Below are 21,033 nucleotides of genomic sequence, written 5' to 3'. Positions count from 1 at the left end.
AAATGCCAGCCTAAACAAATAAGTTTTGAGGTGCTTTTTAAAATGTCACTGTTGTGCAACGACATAATAATATTATATTCTATTCTATAAAAGTCCCAGCACCACTAACTGGTGCTGGTGTTTGCATGTTTCTGACCATACAAGTCAGAGCAGGAGCAGCCACCTGGCCCATGTGAGGTTTTAATATTTCATTCACAGTTTACACAAAAGACACCGGGCTGCTCTTGAATTAATCATGTCAAGGAAATGTGAGATTCACAGTTCATAAATCAGGTTTAGAGAAATAACAGGGATTAGGAGAAGGTGCTGGGAAGGTGCAGGGTGTGTATGAAAACATTGCTGAACAAAGGTCTTAATTCAACCTTCCCTGGGTAAATAAAGATAATGTACATTTATACTGAGCACACACTCTGAGGTCACATGGAATAGAGAAGAAAGAGGCAAAAGACATTGTTGAGGTATCTTGACTTTATTCTGAGCAGTTTTATGTTGTTTATCACAGAGGAACAATTATCAGTGGACAGTATATAAACACACAGTACAGGTCATTTAAAGCAGCACTGCTGTCAGAGACTGGAGCAGTGGTGCTGCACATGATGGAAATGTGTATCTCGTTCTGCTTTAAAATGTATTGGCTTAATACTTCACATGCAAGAAGCAAAAACTAATCATGACTCAAATATTCAAGTTGAAAAGCAAAACCCACACGATTTGAAATGTAAGCAGTTGAATAGCTGATTATTTGTATAGGTTGGAGGATGGAGGGGTCCAGGTGAACGTCAGTCTGCTCCGTCTCCACACAGGAATCTTCATCTAGTCAGAGTCACTGCTGCAGGAGCTGCTGGAGGACTACAACAAAACAACACATCATCATTTCATTGATCCATGCTCTGTTAATCAATCAATTGATTTCATATAAATATAATGGATATGGATATAATGGAAATTCAGATTTGATGGACAGTGTGTTGTATCATTTGATTTTATTATTTAATACACTTATCAGTCTATTTTAATGATGAACACTATTAATTAAATATTCACATCATTTGCATTTGTGTGTGATCTTCTCATGGATATAAGTGAGATATTCATTCTGTCCTCCTATGTTCTGCAGCTGTTTGCTTACATGGTCTGTTGTTTGGTGCTATGGGCATGTGTAGGCTTGTTTTGTGACAGCTCAGTGATGTTTAATCCAAATCAGTAATCCAAGACAATCTGTTTGATCCACTACTCTTATAAATAATATGATTACAACTACTTTGCTGGGATTTCTTGTTTGATCAAGTGCCTACAAACCAATCACAGATTGGAAATGCTGATATGAGTCTCTGGAACAGTTCATGGATTGTGGTGGAAGGTGTTTTGGTCTGATGACTTGTTGGAATCAAAATCATAACTATTACGTATAATCAATAATCTAACAGACATTTCTTGTTGTCTGATAAAGAACAAAACCGGTAACGAAGGAAGGAGGAAATGGTGAACCTCATATGAGCACTTGAATAGAATATGATGAATATAATATAAGTTCATCCTCTGTGGTGTTCTGACAATCCAGGGGACAGTTGTCACTCAGGATAAGACAGACAGACAAACCAATGAGCTACATAATCCCCATAGCAACGATGCAATAAGTATGGATGGAAATTAAGTGAAATGTAAGGCCTAAATTCAAAAGGAAATAAAATTTCAACAATTATAAAAATGTGATTTGTGGGAAACTGATTCTTACCCCGTGACACTTCCTTCCTTTCTTGTGACAATGGCCATGCATGTGCCCATGCTTATGCTTATGCCTGTGGCCATGTCCATGCCCATGTCCATGGTGACCATGTCCGTGTCCGTGGTGACCGTGCCCGTGTCCGTGATGACCGTGCCCGTGTCCGTGGTGACCATGCCCGTGTCCGTGGTGACCACGTCCATGTCCGTGGTGACCATGTCCGTGGTGACCATGTTCATGCCCGTGGTGACCATGTTCATGTTCATGCCCATGCCCATGCCCATGCCCGTGCCCAGGTCCACATCCAGGACCAGGACCATATCCAGGACCGTAGCCAGGTCCGTATCCGCATTCAGGCCCATGACCATGACCATGACCATGACCATGACCTTCATGCTCTCCACAAGGTGGAGCTACAGGACCACATGGCTGAGGAAGGCAGGGTTGTGGTTGGGCAGGGCCTGTTGGACACTGAGGGTATCCACCTGGCTGAGGATGACAGCCAGACTGATACTGGTTCCCTAGGAGAGGGGGTTATAATATTATCTCTTTCACTTTATATAGACACAACGTCAATTTTTAAATTCAGTGAAGAAAGTTTGGCAAAGAAGACAGAGAGGGGGTTTTAGTACAAAAGGCTGAGAATCAACAAATGTCAAAAACAGTATGTTGTTTTTACCTGTGTTGTGCCCGAACATTTTCCAGATTTTAGATGCAAACTCTGAAATAGAAGAAAACATTTCAGTGCACAGAAAATAAATTCCTCTTCACATAGGGATGTGGATAAACAGTAAGTTGCAGTTGTAAATCACAAAATGCTGTATTGCAGTTTACTGAGGAAAAATACAGGTATACAACTGAACAAACAGGCAGTCTAGGTCATATGCGCATCACTATTTGTATTGAATATGTGTTACTGATAAACAAATAATTGGAAGAGTAATGCAATACTGTTCACAGAGGTAAAAAATAAATAAATAAATACATGTTGGCAAGATGATCAGTCACTCAAAACACACAGAAGGACTCTTGTTCACATAATACGTTCCTGAGCTCCTTATCCCAAACTCAAGCCTGAGTCTAATCTGAACCTGGACCAACTGTATCCCCACCTCTAAAACACTAAAAATGTTAACCCTCAAATGGCACTTTGAGCAGTGGAATAAAATCTCCTCTCTCTTAAAGGTAAATGACAAATACTTTATGTTAATTAATCCTGGATAGGTATCAGTAAACTTACTGTGAGCTGGAGTGCAGTTCCACAGATGCTGCTGACTGCTGGTTGTGTTTTTATATGAAAGCCACACCTCAGCAAGAAACGGTCCACTACTCATCAGGGCTCAGGGCAGAGCTTCAACTCCCACCAGTTTTTTTCCTTTTTTTTTTTTTTTTTTACCTTGTACTGTCTTGTGCAACATGCACTTAGGAATTTATACCTCTTTAAAACATTTTATTGTTTGTATTTTTTTTTGTCCCAACAAAGCACTGGATAAGGAACAAAGACAAGAATATGAGCAGACTGATGTGTTTAAAGTGTTTTTTTGTTGTTGTTGTTTTTTTCAATTTTACAAAAAGCATTTTACAATTTTTTTAATTAATTATCCCTCCTGTCAAACACAATAAATGACATCACAAGACTCAATGATCATACTATTCAAGTCACTGAAGGACTTCGATCACTAAAGACTGAAAATGACACATCATCTAACACCATCTAGTGGTGTTATTCAGAATGACATGTCACCGTGTCACAGCTGACCCCACCACCGCTCCGCTCACAGATCAGCTGAGATTTGAATCAGGATTGCTTCATCTTTCTCTAAACACATATTCTATGAGAATAACATGAAAGAAAACAAGATTACATAAGTGTTCCAAAAACAACCCATGGATGCAACCAAATCCACAAGTGGACCTGCAAACTTAAGAAAGAGAAGTAAATGAAGAGAGGAAAGCTTCTACATCTTTGTTTTCACTTTGGAATTTAATACAGAGCCAACATGAGCTTTACATGTTCAGTGAAAGATTGTCTCCTTGGCTGCACAAACACTAATGCATTTGAGCATTGGGATTAACAGATTATTGTGTGGGCCATGAGAATGGAGGTTTCCAGCTGACACCTTGTTTTATCCGGATGTCGTCTAATCAGAGTCACTGCTGCTGCTGCTGCTGCTGCTGCTGCAGGAGCTGCTGGAGGACTGCAGGGGGACACAAGAGACACACACAAGTTCATCATTTAAATCCTCTTTGTAATTGAAGTGTATTAGTTTTGGGTCATACTTGAATTTAAAGGTGTAAAAGTGGAGCATAGTGTCCCCGCACAAGTGCATCTGTACACAGTGAGCAACTGGATAACTGACTTTCTTGAAAGTAAGTCATCATTAACAGAGTGTTCCTGTGTTAGTTCTGATTAGACAGGATGTCACAAAGTTTTTTGTGCCTTGTGTTTCTTGATTTCTGACCCAAACCAGCTTTCGGTGGCGGATGAGCTGCAGTACACAGTTGCCTCTTACCCCGTGACAGTCCTTCCCCTTCTTGTGACACTTGCGATGCTTGTGGCCACGCCTATGTCTGCGCTTGCCCTTGCCACAGCCATGTCCATGTCCATGTCCGTGTCCGTGTCCGTGTCCGTGTCCATGTCCATGTCCATGCCCGTGCCCATGCCCGTGCCCATGCCCATGTCCGTGCCCATGGCCGCCACCATCGCATCCATGACCATGTCCGTGGCCGCCGCCACATCCATGGCCATGGCCATGACCTCCACCTCCATGACCATGCCCATGGCCACCACATCCATGGCCATGCCCATGGCCACCTTCAGGACAGTGAAATAAATTACATATGTTACACAGTCAATACAGGAAGAAAGAGGTGAAGATTATGTAAAAATGTAAGTGTTGTTTACCTTGGTTGCACCTGTCCATTTTGGAACTTCAAACCCTAAAAATAGAAAGAAGTAAAGTAGAAAGAAATTAGACACATTTACACTCATCAAACAAAAACAAAAAAACTTTAGAAAATGCTAACTTAAAATATGCAAATGTTGGCTGGTTTAAGATATGAAATGTAAAACATCAAACTTATACCAAACACTGACCACCACCCACCCACCACACTATGTGTATTCAGAAGACAAGAGGAGCTTTAGTGGTGAACTTACTGATGGCAGGAGAGAAGATCCACAGATGCAGCTGTCACCTGCTGTTGCTTTTATCAGCAGCCACACCTCAATGAGCAGCAGACCATGAGGGCAGAGCCTGACTCCTATCTGATCAATCTTTGTTATGTGACAGATTCATCTTCACCACACAATACATGTAGGCCTACAGGTAGCCATTTTTATTGATAGATTATAAATCTATCAATTGCAATGATCTCTTTCTTTAATTGTCTTAATAAAGGCTGCTAAGAAGATTTTGTCTTTGTTGTCACTGCATTGACAATAAACAGTATCTATATATCTATGTATTCATTCTATGTATGCATTCAAACGTGTTAAAATAGCATTATAGCAATAGCAAAACTCATATTAACATACAACACTGTTACCTGAAAACCTTCTGCTGGGGAACACTGAAACACACGCACACATACATCACTTAGCACTTGCAATGTGTTGATTTGCAGCTCTTTTGTCTTTCGAAAAAAGACAAGCTTGTTTGTGTGACCTGTTTTTTTCAGAAGCAGCAGTGTGATGTTATCAGGAAAGATTCTGTTTCTCTTTTGGCAGCGATGCCAGACTTTTTTCATTCCTTTTCCATTTTTTCTTTCTTTCACCTTTGCTTTTTTGAGGTTGTGACTTCTAAATGGCTTTTCTTTTCAGACATGGACATGGTCACCATGGACACAGACACAGACATACAAATAGACCAGGAGGATCAAGTTGTGTCAGTGCATGGACCTAATAAATAAATAAATAAATATCCAAGGCCTCACTTTAGATTTCAAGACAAGCCTTTGTTGGGTTAAAACGTAAAAGGCATGAAGGCACTTGTGTTCACGCAATGTGGACCTGTGCTCTGGTTCTGCCTCTTTGGAAAGAGACAATCAGAACAATAGAGTATACCTTAGTATACCTGTGCCTGAAGCAATTCACCCTTATCTTGTTAAGGACAGGTCATGCAAGTCTAAACCAGCATTTGTTCTCCCAGGCTTCATTTCAGCCTCAGAGTTAGACCTGGCTACTGACCTGACGAGTGGGTTAAGTTATAACAGAGAATGTGTCTTTTGTGTTACTGATACTGCATAACCATAAAGAATCATACATACTTGCTGGCCTGGGATCAGTTTTTGTCTCTCATAAAAGCAGAAAGTATGTCATAGGGTTAAAACTACATTTCCGAGGACACTGTTTTGAATATATGTCTCATTATGAACATTATGAATATCCTATATTCACTTAGTGGGAGCAGCTTTCGTTTGTTTTTATGTTATGTGAAATGGATCACTGAGTGTCCTCCCAGAGGATTTTTTTTTTTTTAGGAATGTTGTGTTTTTGTTTATTCTTGAGGGAGTCACGGTCCTCGTTCTCCTCTGCACGTATCAACCTCAGAATGACTGCAGAGCATCAATCACTCTTTCCATTCAGTTAACATTGTGAAACCAGTTGATTGGCAGTGTGCTTTTAGTGCGTCATCCGAGTGTGGAGGAGGGCGAATCAAAACCAGCTTTCTTATCGACATCAGCATGCTTCAGACTCTCAACAATAGACAAGTTTAACCAGTCCTACAGACTCTTATGCCTGTTTTCAAGCACGGAATTTGCTGCAGCGACCTAAAAAGACCCACATGATGAATCTGCAGCCTGAATGTCAGCTGCACAAATAAACACACAACTCATTGACCTGAGACACTCCCATGATATCACGTTCACTGGAAGCATTCACACACTCCCACATAATACCTATTAATCAATAGAACATCTAAGGACATTCACAACCACACCCTCCGCCCAGCTCAGAAAAATTGTGGTAGAATAAGTGGTCAAAGGGCAAATCACTTTTTTTTTGTATCTCTGCAGTATAAATAATCTAATAAACCGCAAAGAATGCTACTTCATTCAAAAGTGATGTTAACATTTGATTGCAAGTGCAGAGGTGAAGAAATGTACAAATTCAGCACCTAAAAGTCCAAATGAAAGAACTGATCCATTTGTGCTTCATAGCTGATCATAAATCAATGTGAAACAAACCCAAAGTGACTTAGAATTCACAAAAAATTCTATAGAAAAATTCTTTATTCTAAATGTTCATGATAGTGAGGCAGCAGGAATCTAAGGCAACATGGATATAAATGCTTTTATACATGAAACAAACATGAAGTGGGCGTCTTGGTTTGCAGCAGATTACCACAACAGATTTGTGAGGAGTAGCTCTGGTAGATGAGCCACGCTGGAATGTTGACAGAAAGAAATTCAAAGAATGAAACGTGTGGTACAGCTGAAGAGCTGTTGAAAGAGATAGGGAATGGGGAGGAAGAGAGAGGGGGAATGACATGCAGCAAACCACCAGATTTGGGATTCAAACCGGGGCTGGCTGCAGCGAGGACTGTAGCCTCTACATGGGGCGCCTGCTCAACCCATTGAGCTATCCAGCGCCCCGACATCCTGTCTTCTTAATCCTAGTCTGAATGAATTCTTCACAGCTTGACCTTCCCAGCCAGCGGACTGCTGGGGAACAGAGCTGAGAAGCGGCCGAGGGTCCACACAGGAAAGACGTTTCTGTAGGACGTGTAGCTGATGGCGCAGCTCTTGTTAAACACGCCTGCTATGTTCTCCTGGGGGACAAAGCAGAGTTGTATTCATGGCAGAGTGAGCTAATTAATGTAATTATACTTTCTTTTTTTTACATAAAGTACAAAACAAATGCAAAGCAGTGATTCACCTGTGGCCAGTCTCCATTGGGCAGTTGCCTGTCAATCAGCAGCTGTACTCCTCTCTCAATGGCCCGTCTGTCAGGATGCCTGGTTGTGCAAACAGGTGATGTTACTGAATTCACATGAACTACTTAGTTTGGATTTGGTTGATTCTAATTAGATGCATTTTTATCATCAAAAAGCTTGAAGTTTCTTTTCTTCCTATGTAAAAACATGCATGTGTTGTTGGGGCATTGTTTAGCTCAGTTGGTAGAGCAGCGCCCCATATATAGAGGCTATCGAATCCCGACTTGGGCGGCCCTTTGCTGCATGTCATTCCTCCTCTCTCTGCCTCCTTAAAGGTACATTGTGTAGGAATTACTCCATCTAGCGTTGCGGTTGTATATCGCAAGCATCTCGATTGTATTTTTCATGCTGCATTGACGTGAAATTGGGCAGACAGACGACAGCCGCTGCACGTAACGGCATAAACAAGCCTCTATGTAAACAAGTGGTCCGTCAGCACAAGGCAAAACAATACACGTAACAATATGTTGTCATGGCGATGTGGTATTGTTTACCTGACCCACGTTTTACCGGCTTTCTCTGGACTTCTGTGACTAAAATGACATCTGGTTTGTTACCGACGGCCGTCTGCCCGACTGCAGGTGAATGCAGCATCAGTGTAACGCTCCATTCCTCCTCACTGCGTTACCACGGTGACCTTTCACAGACAACACCTCGACCTGAGCCGACAGCTCCGGTGTCTCCGCTGAGTTTCCGTGGTTTCTAGGGCTGACCCCAAAAAATCGAAGCTTCAAAGCTTCGTTCGTTGCCATGGAAAATCGATCATGAAGTCCGTGATCAATTGTTTTTTTTTCTTCCTTTTTTCCTTTTTGACACCGGTTCTCATCGGCACTTGTTAAATTACAATGAATAGGCTACTTGGCATCCTGGAAACCTGCCTGATTTTGAAAATATGCAGTGTTTGTTTGCCATTACTTTCATTATTTTCGCTACGACCGAGCTTACCCTCCATGTAGATATGAATGATATGAACGGCTAATTCAGAGCTGAAAGGAACACTTCAGTTTGTTGATGGGGCTGATTACTGATGAATGAAAAACAGACTTTTGAACCAAATAATCGATTTTCGTGAATAGATAACAGGAGAAGTTACACAATGTTCCTTTAAAAAACAAACAAACATGCATGTGTTCGAAGGCACAGATCCACGGTGGTCCAGTATGACCACCAATCAGTGAGTTGCATGTTGATTACCTGACAGCCATGAGGCCTAACAAAGCCCAGCAGGTGTTGTGGATCTGAGCAGCGCTGCTCTGGACGTAGCGCCTCTGCTCACACGACTCAAAGTCCTCCCCCCAGCCCCCGTCCGACATCTGTCGGTCCAGCAGGAACTGACAGGCTTTCTGCACCTCAGCACACACATCCCTGTTCACACACGACACAAGGATGTAATGTGGTGTGTAGGCTGCTGGTTGCCATGTGTCCTGTGTGGCTCGTTCAACCAAGGTAAAATACTCAATGATCAGTGTTTGGATCTCTTACTCGTCCTTGTAGATGTGATCCATGCAGGCGAAAGCTTCCAGGCCAAACCACACTCCATACGTGAAGCACACCCCCCAGGACCTGAGCACAAGCAACCATTTACAGTTTTTTTCCCAATTGCTTAAAGGGATAGTTCAACATTTTGGCAATCCCTATAGTTTTAGCAGTAGGTTTGTTACCTTTAATTGTCGGTGCAAGCTATTTTTAGAACGGCGGAGCAGAGCCTTGAGCTGCTCAGAGCTACGCTACGGAGGCTAATGGGATTTCTTGGTTTCCCTCATCAAACTTATCAAATACACAATCTAACAACTCCAAAACGCCATGAGATAATAACGGAACATTACGAGACGTACAACAATCTGTTCAGGGTGTGTTTGTTCTGAAAATAGTTACATTATACCATTAAAGATAACGAAACTGCAAAATTGCTCATATATCCTGCAAAATGAAGCACTGCAACCAAAACTACATATAACATAATCAAAATCAAACTTTTGCACCAAATGGCACACACTTCATTCATATTAACCAAATTTTTTGTCTAACCAACTACACACTGTTGGGCATAATAAAAAGCACTCTGATCTAAAGTATGCTTTGCCATAAAACTAAAATAGTTCAAATTGTAGAGAATTCTTCAGGTTGTTCACACACACACACACACACACACACACATACTGTTGAAACATTTTTCCCCCACCAAACAAGTCAGTGCAACATTATGCACAACATATATATTTACATTGGAGTGAACAAAAATATGCTCACAAAACAGTAAACTGAAAAAGAAAATTGCAGAAAAAATATAGTCTCCCGTCTTCCAATGTTGTTGTAAAAACATATTGGCCAATGAGCTTTGAAAATGGCAAACATGTGACTTTATGTCAGATTGTTGTGTTTTATGCAGAGAACCGAGTTCAGTGTATTTAAAAAGTGCCATTGCAAAATGTGTGACAAGCAGAAAATGTGTTTAAAGTTTTGGATACTTGAGAAGAGGTTTTGCTCTCTGCGTGTCAGTTTAAATATTTGTGCTATGCATGTCATTTTAGTGTGTTAGCATTTGGAAAATTCTGTGAATTGACCTGTCAATCAGGTTTGATATCAGATTGTAATAACACATGTGTGGGCTCACCCCTCCCAGGATCCGTCTGGCCTCTGCACCCTCCTGCAGTACTCCAGCCCTTTACTCAGAGTGGACCTGTAGAGGAACCAATCAAGTCTTTTACAGCCTCTAAGTCAAGTCATTTTTTATAGTTATTCATAAACTTTGTGTCTTTGTGAATGAAATGTTGCTCCAGGAAAAAAGCAGGAAATCACTGTTTCCCCTCAGTCTTTTAATCCTAAACCTCAACATGAGAGAGAAATGATTAAAGTAAGAATGTCTTTGTGGATTAGATTAGACCCATGAATCAGCAACTGCAGATAAAAATGTTTTCCATGATCCCAGAATATGTACTCAAACAGTTTCTGGGCAGCAGCTGAATCTGAAATGATGATGTCATTCAGTAACAGATACTAGTAGACCTCCAACCATGTGTGCATGTTGTGTGGTAGTGAATACCTGATCTCCTCAGCACGGTGTTCAGGGTGGGCCTTCTGGAAGTGGCTCAGAGCCTGCATCACTGCAGAGGTACACTCCACGTAGGTGTAGTCTATCATGATGTCACCTGTTTATGTGTGTGTGTGCGGGAGAGAAACGGACAAACTGTTACTCATAATCTCACTACACTTACAAGATCCTCTCTTCAGCTGGGCGAATGCCAGCATTACCGTAGGTTCTTTGTCAATTGATACAGTAAAGGTCATCATATTGCAACACACAATGGAAAAGCTTTCCCCATCGCTTAATGTTGACAGGAGGAATCTGAAATGCCATGTTTATATTTGGCTCCGTGTTTCCCCCTTTTCACATCTGCATATTTGCAGCTGAGTCACACTGACACTCCTGCAGCGTTCACACTGAGCGGTGCACGGAGCTGCCTTGCAACACACTCTATCTACTGGGAATCAACTTGTTTGATGATCTCGATATATGAAAGAAATCACTGCACTGACATTTCCTCCACACCTTCTTCTTGATGCAATGACACAGATTGCAAGTCTGAACAAATCAGCCAGTGAGGTGCATGACGTGGGGTTCAAGAGAAGTGCAGAAAACAAACTCACCAAACACCTCGGAGGGGTTGAGCAGCTCCAGGAGTTTCCCTCCTCTCTTAGTTTCATATGTGGCAAACCCACCGTCTGAGTTCCTCATGCTCAGGAGCTACGAGGAGACACAAAGCTGTGACACTGCAGGAGCAACCAGTTACAAGTTACAAGTTACATGTTATTTTTCACTGTATGCCGTTTATTAATGCATTAGCATTTTTAATAACTTTTTATTGTGAAATACAAGACAAACAACATAGTGGACATACATCGATGTATGTAAAGTGTGTGTGTGTGTGTAATTCAGGTATAATACATAATATAAATGGTGGTCATAACAGCAATAGTGATAGCAGTCATAAAGAAAGACATTAATGAATAACAATAATAGTAATATTGGTCATAATAATAATAATAAAACAGTATTAATAATGACAGTTGTGACAGCAATAGCTAGACAACAATTATACCAGAAATAATAATAGTGATAATAACAGCAATAATTCTGAAAATAAGAAAGGATGGGTAAATGAATGAAATTTTGAATGAAAAAATGAATTAAACTATGAGAGAGGAAAAAATAAATAAATAAATAAAATGCTAAAGAGTTACAAGAGGGTTTGGTAGCCTCAGTGTGGGCTACAGATTCAACTAATGGGATATAACAAATCAATTAATACGTTTTATAGATGCTGGTGGTCGGATTTTGTTACGTTTGTGTTAATTTGCAATGAGCCAGGCTGTTCCTCCCTGTTTCAGTGTGTTTTGGCTATGCTAAGCTAACTTAGTAAAAAAAAAAACCAAAGTGGTGAAGTGTGCCTTTGAACCAGTGTAGCTGTCAAATGGTAAAATCTTTTTATAACGAGTGAAGATGACATGAGCTTGCAGAGCCACGAGACATTGCATGCACATGTGTAAAATTCCTGTTTTCCCTGCAGACTCACCACATTAACAGCATCACAGAGACGCTCCGAGGCGACAGGCTGCCTGATGGAGGGACACAGCTCCTGCAGCAGCATCACAGACTTGAGGCCCTCAGCTGTGCAGTCAGCCACGATCCAGCCACAGTCACGGGTACTGAAGGGGAAACCTCCCTAAATCACAGAAATGGGGTTATACAGCACAGTGCACACACATGTTCACACTTCACTTTCCTTTACTTGAACCTCCTGGATACAGTTTCCACAGAAATTTCACTTTTTCATTGAAGAAGAATAGGAAACATGTTGAAGGGTGGCTCTCGTGTGATATTTGTTTACCTTGTTCATCTGTCTGTAGTACTTCTGGTATTCAGGAGGATTGTCAGGTATCTGGTGGAGTGGAAAAACTTGTCAGGTCTATGAAAGCAGTGATTGATCATCTTACACTGTTTTAATCCTTAGCAAACATATTCTGTAGTGTAACAATAAGCACCCTTTCCTGCTTGACAATGGAAATAATGTGAGAAGAAAAGAAGGATTACAGTTTGAAAGTAGTGAGATAAACACTGTTGGTACCTGTGTGATGGTGAGAAACTGATGGGCGTCTCGAAGGCACTCGGCCAGTCTGGGGTTATCCTGGGCTCCTGCCTGGTGGAGCCCAACACACAGGAATCACAACCAGCTACATGACACATTTCACTTTAAGTGCTCTAACAGCTTATTAGAGACAATATCCATATGACTGTTTTAGTATTATTATTAAATTTAAGGGCAGCATTTGACACAATTGATGTGAGGAGTTTAGGGCCCAAAGTAGATGACACTGTTCTGTGTATTTTTATGTCTGACATGAACAAGCAATATCTTTTTCTATCATAGATGACCTGTTCTTTGATCTTTATTATATATAATTGCTTGAATTAGGAACAGAGCTGGAGTGGCCAGGTGTGTGTCACCTCAAGGAAAGCCTGCACAGCAAAACAAGTGTCCCACAGTTGAGATCCATTGGTCCCCTGTGCAGAACAGAAACGACAAAATGTCAAATGCTGAGATGAAGTTGAATTTAAACTCACCCGACTGCACTTTTACTCTGCACTCGCTTACTGCAGGACAAAATACAACGTGTGAAACCAAGCAGCTAAACTAAACTAAACTAAACTAGAATAGACTAAACTAAACTAAACTAAACTAGACTAAACTAAACTAAATTAGACTAAAATAAACTAAATTAATAAATTTGACTAAACTAATCTAGACTAAAGTAAAGTAAAGTAAAGTAAAGTAAAGTAGACTAGACTAAACTAAACTAAACTAAACTAGACTAGACTAAATTAGACTAAACTAAACTAGACTTAACTAATACTTAACTTAACTAAAATAAACTAGACTAAAGTAAAGTAAAGTAAACTAGACTTAACTTAACTAAAATAAACTAGACTAAAGTAAAGTAAAGTAAATTAGACTAAACTAAACTAAACTAAACTAGACAAAAGTAAAGTAAAGTAAAGTAAACTAGACTGAACTAAACTAGACTAAAGTAAAGTAAAGTAAAGTAAAGTAAACTAAACTAAACTAGACTAAAGTAAAGTAAAGTAAAGTAAACTAGACTAAACTAAACTAAACTAGACTAAAGTAAAGTAAAGTAAAGTAAACTAGACTAAACTAAACTAGACTAAAGTAAAGTAAAGTAAACTAGACTAAACTAAACTAAACTAAACTAGACTAAAGTAAAGTAAAGTAAAGTAAACTAGACTAAACTAAACTAGACTAAAGTAAAGTAAAGTAAACTAGACTAAACTAAACTAAACTAAACTAGACTAAAGTAAAGTAAAGTAAAGTAAACTAGACTAAACTAAACTAGACTAAAGTAAAGTAAAGTAAAGTAAACTAGACTAAACTAAACTAGACTAAAGTAAAGTAAAGTAAAGTAAAGTAAAGTAAAGTAAACTAGACTAGACTAAACACTGTCACTCAACACAGACACAGCAGAGAACAGATTCTCACCTGCATTTTCATACCATCCAGTCCCAGCCTAGAACACAGGAAACTTACTGTTAGTTTATCAGCAATTTACTTTTGACAAAGTTAAGAATTTATTTCAACTGAATTTACTTTTTTTTTTTTTTTTTTTTTTAACATATATTACAATCTACAGCTTCACAGTAGCCTCTCTTGATCAGATAATAAAACTTAAACTTTAAAATAAAATTTCCTTCCTGTCGTTAGAGACTGACCAGAGGTAGTCTGGGATCCTGGACACATGCTCCTGAAAGACTGGAGATGAAGGACCGTCCACATACCAGCGAACCAGCATGTTGATGGTCTTGGAGATCTGAGGGGAAAGGGCCAGTACTCCATGTTTACACTGACTCTCATGGTAATAAGCTGAGGTGTATTGTTTCAGTATTTGTCTGTATATGTTACCGGTCCAATGCTGATACATTTGGTGAAGCGGTCGTCAGCCTGGATGTGCTCATACAGCTCTTTGGCAGCTCTGCCTCTCAGCATGGTGCTGTGGTGGGCTTCGTACACATTCAGCACCACTGCAGAGCAACAGGAACAGAGTCACAGGGTCACAAGGTTAGGGAAGTGATACAGAGGGCAGGGTTTAGGAAAGACAGAAACTTTCCTCTTTAGTATTGCATACATCCTGTAGCCATGGATACAACTAATGTTGTTTTAATGTTGTTGCCTGTTTTTACAGCGGCACGTGTCTGTAGGCGGTGTTTCATCATCACAGTGCACGCTGTGTTGGTCACACACTCACTGTATGCAAAGGTGAGCAGTGAGCTGTGAGGTGTGTACATGTCACACGCTGCCACATTGTTCCTCTGAGCCGGCCAGTTGATGGTAGCATAGTCTTGGACATAAAGCTCCTGCACAACAAAGAACAAGAGACACATATAAACTCACATACATAAATAAATATATGTAAATGAAACTTGCTGCAGTCTACATGTAGAGACTGTGAATTGAACATCTTTGGTTTGTGCTGCTTATCTGACAAAATAATGAATCTGCAGATGTCTCCCTGAACTGAAAACTGTGAAAATAAAATTGGGTAACACTTTATAATAAGTATGAACTATTAAGCATTAGTTAAGCATGAATAAATACTGAATTCTTCATTTATAACACATGTATAATCATTAGTATGCAGTTTATAAATACAGTTAATGCTTCTCAGTGATGAGTAAAACATTTTTAACTGTGTTTATAAACTACATACTAATGAGTATTAATGTGTTATATGATGAATTCAGTATTTAATGTTTAACTAATGCTTAATAGTGTGTACTTACGATAAAGTGTTACCTAAAATTGAAAATATAAATATAGGGGACAAAATATGTCTAAATTAAAAAGTGGTCTTTATCTTGTTAGAGTAAAGAGAGAGAAAAACTGAGGTGAGCTGCAGCTCTCCTCTGTATCTGAAAGGTTTCCATCCCTGGATCCTCCCACACTGATGTGCAGGTGAGAGGTGAAGGAAACTTTGAGGCATGTTCTTTTATTTCTATCAGATGCTGTGAAGGAATTAAACACACACAACACAGGGCAAAGCTGAAAAAAACCCTTTGTGTTGTACCTGACAAACATGTAGTTAACCAGTGTTGACACACTGTATCAAGACAAACTGCTGTCTAAAAATACTGAGTTGACTTTGTGTTGGAAAAATGATTGTTAAAGAAAAAATAATCTTCTCTGCTGCTGTGTTTGTGTTTTCATCCACATCGGGTGGTGAGAGAAAGTTAAACAGCCGCTCAAAGCACACTTCACTGGACCGTACATGTGTAATAACCACACAGCTATTCATCTGTATTATACAAAAATTCAGAACTTAAAGTGGCACTATAGCAAATACAGCAGTAATAGCAATAAAAGCCAACGGTGTAGTGCCTGTGGAGTAAATGCAGAATTCCTTTTTGTTATGAGACAAGCGGCCCCACCGCTATGTAAAGAGGACGAGGATGTTTATATCTGATACACTGCACCACCGGCCCCATCAAGTGGCCGAATAAAGAATTGGAAATTGTGGTAGTGCTACTTTAAATAGCAAACTGGTTTGATTAGCAGCCACACTAAAATATTGATGATTGTTAGTATTACTGAGTTAATCAAGAGCACTGGCTGTAATGTACGGACTGTGGCGCCCCCATGTGGAGCAGCCTGTTACCAGCACCTGTCTGAGGCTGAGGACCAGGGAGTCTTCTTCAGCTGCCAGTCTGACGGCGTAGCAGTAGCTCATGGGGAGGTAGACCTGGCGACAGTGACACCACAGAGTGGAGGGGTGGGCTGGCATCCAGGCTGGGAACAACCTGCAGGCAGACAAAATGGAAAACGTCACATATGAATTTATATTTATACAAAAGAAAATATGTTCACGCAGCTTCCAAAGACAGCCAGTGACATGCTGCTGGTGACAGAGCCCAGTCTTTGTTCAGAAACCTTTTCTTTATATTTTACACTGTTTTTTGTGTTTTATTTAAAGGGACAACGAGGAGTTTCTATTTGGTTATAAAGAAGTCTCATGTTAATGTGGATGAATCTCCGCTACCCACACTTGTTAATGGGCCCATTTTAGATAAATATATAGTTTTGTCTCTATGGTTATTTTGTTATTATTAGTGGTGGTGGAAATGCTGGTCGAGCCGACCAGCTTTCTTTACTTTCGGTTTCGTGGCGAGTCATGAGAATAACGCCGCCGAATCGCCGTTTATGGTCGGAACTACGACGGTATGTGATCGTCTTCCAACCTCTGACTTTAATTCTTGATGAATGAAAACGTGAATCCATCTTGCGCCGGTCAAAGAATTTCACGGTGCACGCTGAGGCTCAAAATGTAGTGTGAAAATGCTTTGCTTTTCCAAAACTCCTCGTTGTCCCTTTAACACTAGAACCGCCAAGGGGTCATTTTTACCCCCCTGGTGTTTTTAAATATGTGTAACTCTGTTAAAATAAAACCCCTACTTCTCTCAGTTCATGACTTTTCCTAAAATGGGTTCATTAATTATCTAGTGAATTTTGAAGTCTGTGGGATAAAAAAGAAAAAAAAAAAAGATAATTTATACCTAGAACCGCTGAGGGGTCATTTTTACCCCTAATAGAAAACAGCTGTTTAGTGCCGTGCTCAACATTCACGACCTGACTGACACTTTTCTGAGTGATCTGCTTAAAATAGAACAGATTACAGGTAAAACATTCAGAGAAACCAAATCCTGTAAGGTTAGATGGTGGGTACAGGTGGGCGGGGTTTGGGGCACAGTGACTGTTTTGGTGTGACATCACAAAGTTACAGCGGTCCTGAAGCTGGTTTTAAGCCTCAGTTTCTGAATACAGGCTAGATGAATTTCTATGTGGACTTTGATATTTTCACAGTACTGTATTAATATAGAATCTAAAGCTGCTTTCTAATCATACCACACATGGACATCTACCTTCAGACTGTATGGGACCTTTAAATTTGATGCTGATGGCCTGATGTCTTTGCCATGGTCCTGATCTTCTTGTTAACAAGTCAGTGATACACTCACATTACCAACTGCAGTTTGCTTCGGAGCAGGACCAGATCTCATACTATCTATCACTGTCTGAATCAAATAATGATGATATTTGACTTGTGCTCCCCAGACTTGGTAATGTTTCTCTGACCTCAGCTGAGATCGTGAAGCTTTATCTGTGTATTTAAATCATGGCTGATGGGTAGAGGAGAATGTAAAAGGAGGTAAGACCCACTTACCACATCTCTGGTAGGAGTGTGTTCATCCCCTCCCAGCTGTAGACGTTCAAAATGGCCAACCAGAATTTACCCCATGAGGGAATCCCCACTGCACCACCTGAACAAGACAAACACACAGAGCCTTGGTTTACAGCAGCATGGAGCCAGACTAAAAATAAAGATGATTGATGAAGAAAGGTGATCAGTACTGTATGTAGAGCTTTGTGCTGTTTATTTCTACCTATCCCTCCTCACCTTTGCTGTGCAGGTTGTTCCTGGCTCGAACCATATCTGGATCATCAGGGTCAACTCCCAGGATCCTCAGGGAGGTGTAACTCAGTGCGGTGCCAAAAACAGTAGACTTATCTTCAACGTGTCTGCAGAAAAACAAAACACGCAGACACAATGCAGCTATATTGTGTATATTCCAGACCGCCTGACACTCTATAATGTCTTGAGATTTCTCCTTTAATTATTTTGTAGCTGTGGGGATCAGTGGACAGTTTGGATTACATCTCTGCTAATTACCACACTAGTCTCCTTGTAGCAGTTGTGAAAATCAAAAGACAAAAATGTGTGTTGTTGACTTACAGACCCCAGCCTCCATCTGATAGCTGAACAGAGCGCAGGTATCTCACCATCTCCTTCTTCCAGGCCTCAGCCAGAGGGATCTTGGCAATGTGGCAGGTGATGAGGAGGCCTGAGAAGCACACACACATGAGCACAGACACAGACACAGACAGCGCCACACACATGAAAAAACTGGTAAGATGCAGTCCTCAGCTCCAACCGCACCAGAATTTGTCATTTGTCACGTACTTCAGCAAAAAAAGATGTAAAAGAGCAGTCACTCTGAACCTTCTCACCTAATCTGCTGTACTTTACACAGTATGTGAGGGTTTGAATTTTATTTAATCAAATAATATAGTCAGTGCATATTTCAGGTATGAAATTCAAGTGAACGGGGAAGATGATGATGTGTTTTACCTGGTAAGAGGAACAGAGGCCCTCCGTAGTCCCCCGCCCAGTGGCCGTCCTCGGCCTGGAGGTGCCTGTAGAAGTCCATCCCTTTCAGAGCTGCATCCACAGCTGTGTGGGCAGCAGGGGAACCAGACACAAACTCACTCTGTGGACAGAAGATGGGTTAGAAATTAACAATAGACCTCAACAGTGCTGAAGTAACTACAACTCAAAGATATATTCTGTATAAACTGAAAAGAGAACTACACATGCGCCCAGGGCCGTTGCTAGGAATTCTGGGCCCCCTGAAAGAATACTAAAGTGGCCCCCTACCCCCTTACTTTTCCACTTTTTTTTCTTAGACTATGTTATGTATTATCAAGTTTTATTAACTTTGTTTTGATGCTAATGCAGCATTACTATTAGTCAGGGTCTTATGCAGAATAAATCAGTCATACAAAGATTAGACTACTGGGGTATTTTGTGGGCCCTACTGGGTGCTGGACCCCTAGAATTATCATCACCTTTCTCCCCTATACAACGGTCCTGCATGTGCCACAAAAAACTAAGAATAATCAGTTAAAAAAGAAGAAAGAAGCAAAGGCTTGAAACTGCTAGCATCAGATTAACTCTTGATTTACCAACTGAACTGACTTCTTTCTTATAAAAGTTAAACACCCACTGTGTCCAGGCCCAGTGAGTGGGCCTCCAGCATGGTCTGCTCTCTGTCTGGGGTTTCCTGATCTTCCACGTAGCGCCATGTCTGCCTGCCCTCAACATTAGTCAGCCTCCAGCGGCTCAGGTCCGTGGCCGGCTCCGTCTTGTACGGCCCCCCTCTCCTCCGCAGGTGCCTGGAAGAGACAGCTAAGTATTTTAATGACGTAGCTCTTCTTCCTTATCCATATGTAATTCTGTGCTTTGAATTGTATAAAATCTTGCACAATGGAGGCATTTCACCACCAGGTTAAATGTGAAACCAATAACTCTGCAGGTGAAAGTGCTGCTGGTTTTAGGGGATCATGTTGTTGCATGAGTAACAAACAATCCAAAACTGAGTGTAGAATATGAGGCAATGAATAATACATGGAGACAGAGGTTACTCCCCTGCATTAACTTGATGAGAGAGCCAGTCTCAAACCTCACACTTAGAATTAAACAATTTACAGGTAACTGACTCAACAACTTGTAGCCGACTGATACTTTTACAATACTGCAACTGTGGTTAAAAGTGTTAATTAACACCTTTGTGAAGCTTGTAATAAAATCTATAAATCTATTTCTTGGCTTTATAGCCTAAATAGGGCCTACATTTAGTATTTTTGTCATCTTGTGTTGCAGTATTAACAGTATCATCTTTAACTTTAACAATGGTCCAGATGACACATTTAGATGTTCAGTGGTCAGACAGTGTGAGGTGGAAGTCAGTTCATGTAAAAGCAGGTCTGAAGGCTTCTCCATACAGTACAAAATCTACTTTTATTACCAACAGCAGAAGGCCTACTCATCATACAGAGTAGACTGCACAGTAACAAGCTGTTTAAGAATTTGAAGTGCTCCAGTGTATAACTTTGATGATAAAAGCTAGTTACTTAGTTATATTCCACCTATACTTATGCTACATGCTAATGTATCAAAATTATAACTCTCCTGCCTGTAATTCAGTTTGAAAGCTCTGCATGTTATTTTCCCTCACATAGGTCGATGTGTTGTGACAGTAAAGCAGTAGTAAAGTACAGTAGTTGGTCTGAACAACAAACTCTCAGTTCAAGCTTCTTCCACATCATGAGAAACAGCAACAAAGTAGTTTAAATTTAGTTTATTCGTCCAAAAGAAAGATGAATGTTTACTCACGTCCCCTCAGTCATGGCTGTAGCTGACAGATACAGTCGAACCCTCCGCTACAAACCTTATGAATGAAGCTCTTCTCACCTGCTCTCTAGTCGCCGCCCCTTCTTCTCAATTCACGGGAATTGTAGTTCTTTGAAGACTTTTTACTTCGCGGTTCCGTACTAAACAGACCACATTTCCCATGCGACATAGCGCTGCCGTCCGAGGAGTTTTCTACATGGAGAGACATGAGCAGAGACTCGTCTCTCCAATCACGGACCGACTAGGCGGAGAAATGGGCGGGTCTGCCGTCAGTTC

At 40.6% G+C, this 21,033-nt stretch overlaps 1 protein-coding gene across 1 annotated transcript; it reads right to left on the bottom strand.

Moving 5' to 3' along the window:
- Window positions 1-7,011: 7,011 nt before the first annotated feature.
- lss (lanosterol synthase (2,3-oxidosqualene-lanosterol cyclase)) lies at window positions 7,012-20,771 on the bottom strand. The gene is made up of 22 exons (XM_083996643.1): window positions 20,740-20,771; window positions 19,571-19,739; window positions 18,916-19,054; window positions 18,520-18,628; window positions 18,184-18,305; window positions 17,950-18,046; window positions 16,393-16,528; window positions 14,980-15,088; window positions 14,637-14,755; window positions 14,447-14,544; window positions 14,217-14,244; window positions 13,169-13,225; window positions 12,789-12,860; window positions 12,552-12,602; window positions 12,237-12,386; window positions 11,311-11,407; window positions 10,706-10,811; window positions 10,277-10,342; window positions 9,145-9,225; window positions 8,857-9,027; window positions 7,605-7,683; window positions 7,012-7,497 (listed from the first exon to the last, which is right to left on the bottom strand). The coding sequence occupies exons 1-22, from the start codon at window positions 20,751-20,753 to the stop codon at window positions 7,360-7,362; spliced, it is 2,208 nt and encodes a 735-aa protein (XP_083852769.1). The 5' UTR covers window positions 20,754-20,771; the 3' UTR covers window positions 7,012-7,359.
- Between the last annotated feature and the right edge of the window lie 262 nt (window positions 20,772-21,033).

This window comes from Trachurus trachurus, assembly GCF_905171665.1.
Source record: "Trachurus trachurus genome assembly, chromosome: 21".
Taxonomy (NCBI): Eukaryota; Metazoa; Chordata; class Actinopteri; order Carangiformes; family Carangidae; genus Trachurus; species Trachurus trachurus.
This window is presented reverse-complemented; position numbering and strand designations above follow the sequence as displayed.

What these genes read in the sequence shown, in the direction of transcription:
- lss (XM_083996643.1), bottom strand. An exon ending in TCAGATGGAGGCTGGGGTCT is followed by an intron (nt 18,306 to 18,519) that starts GTAAGTCAACAA and finishes GTTTTTCTGCAG; the next exon opens with ACACGTTGAAGATAAGTCTA. An exon ending in AATGTATCAGCATTGGACCG is followed by an intron (nt 14,545 to 14,636) that starts GTAACATATACA and finishes CTTTCCCCTCAG; the next exon opens with ATCTCCAAGACCATCAACAT.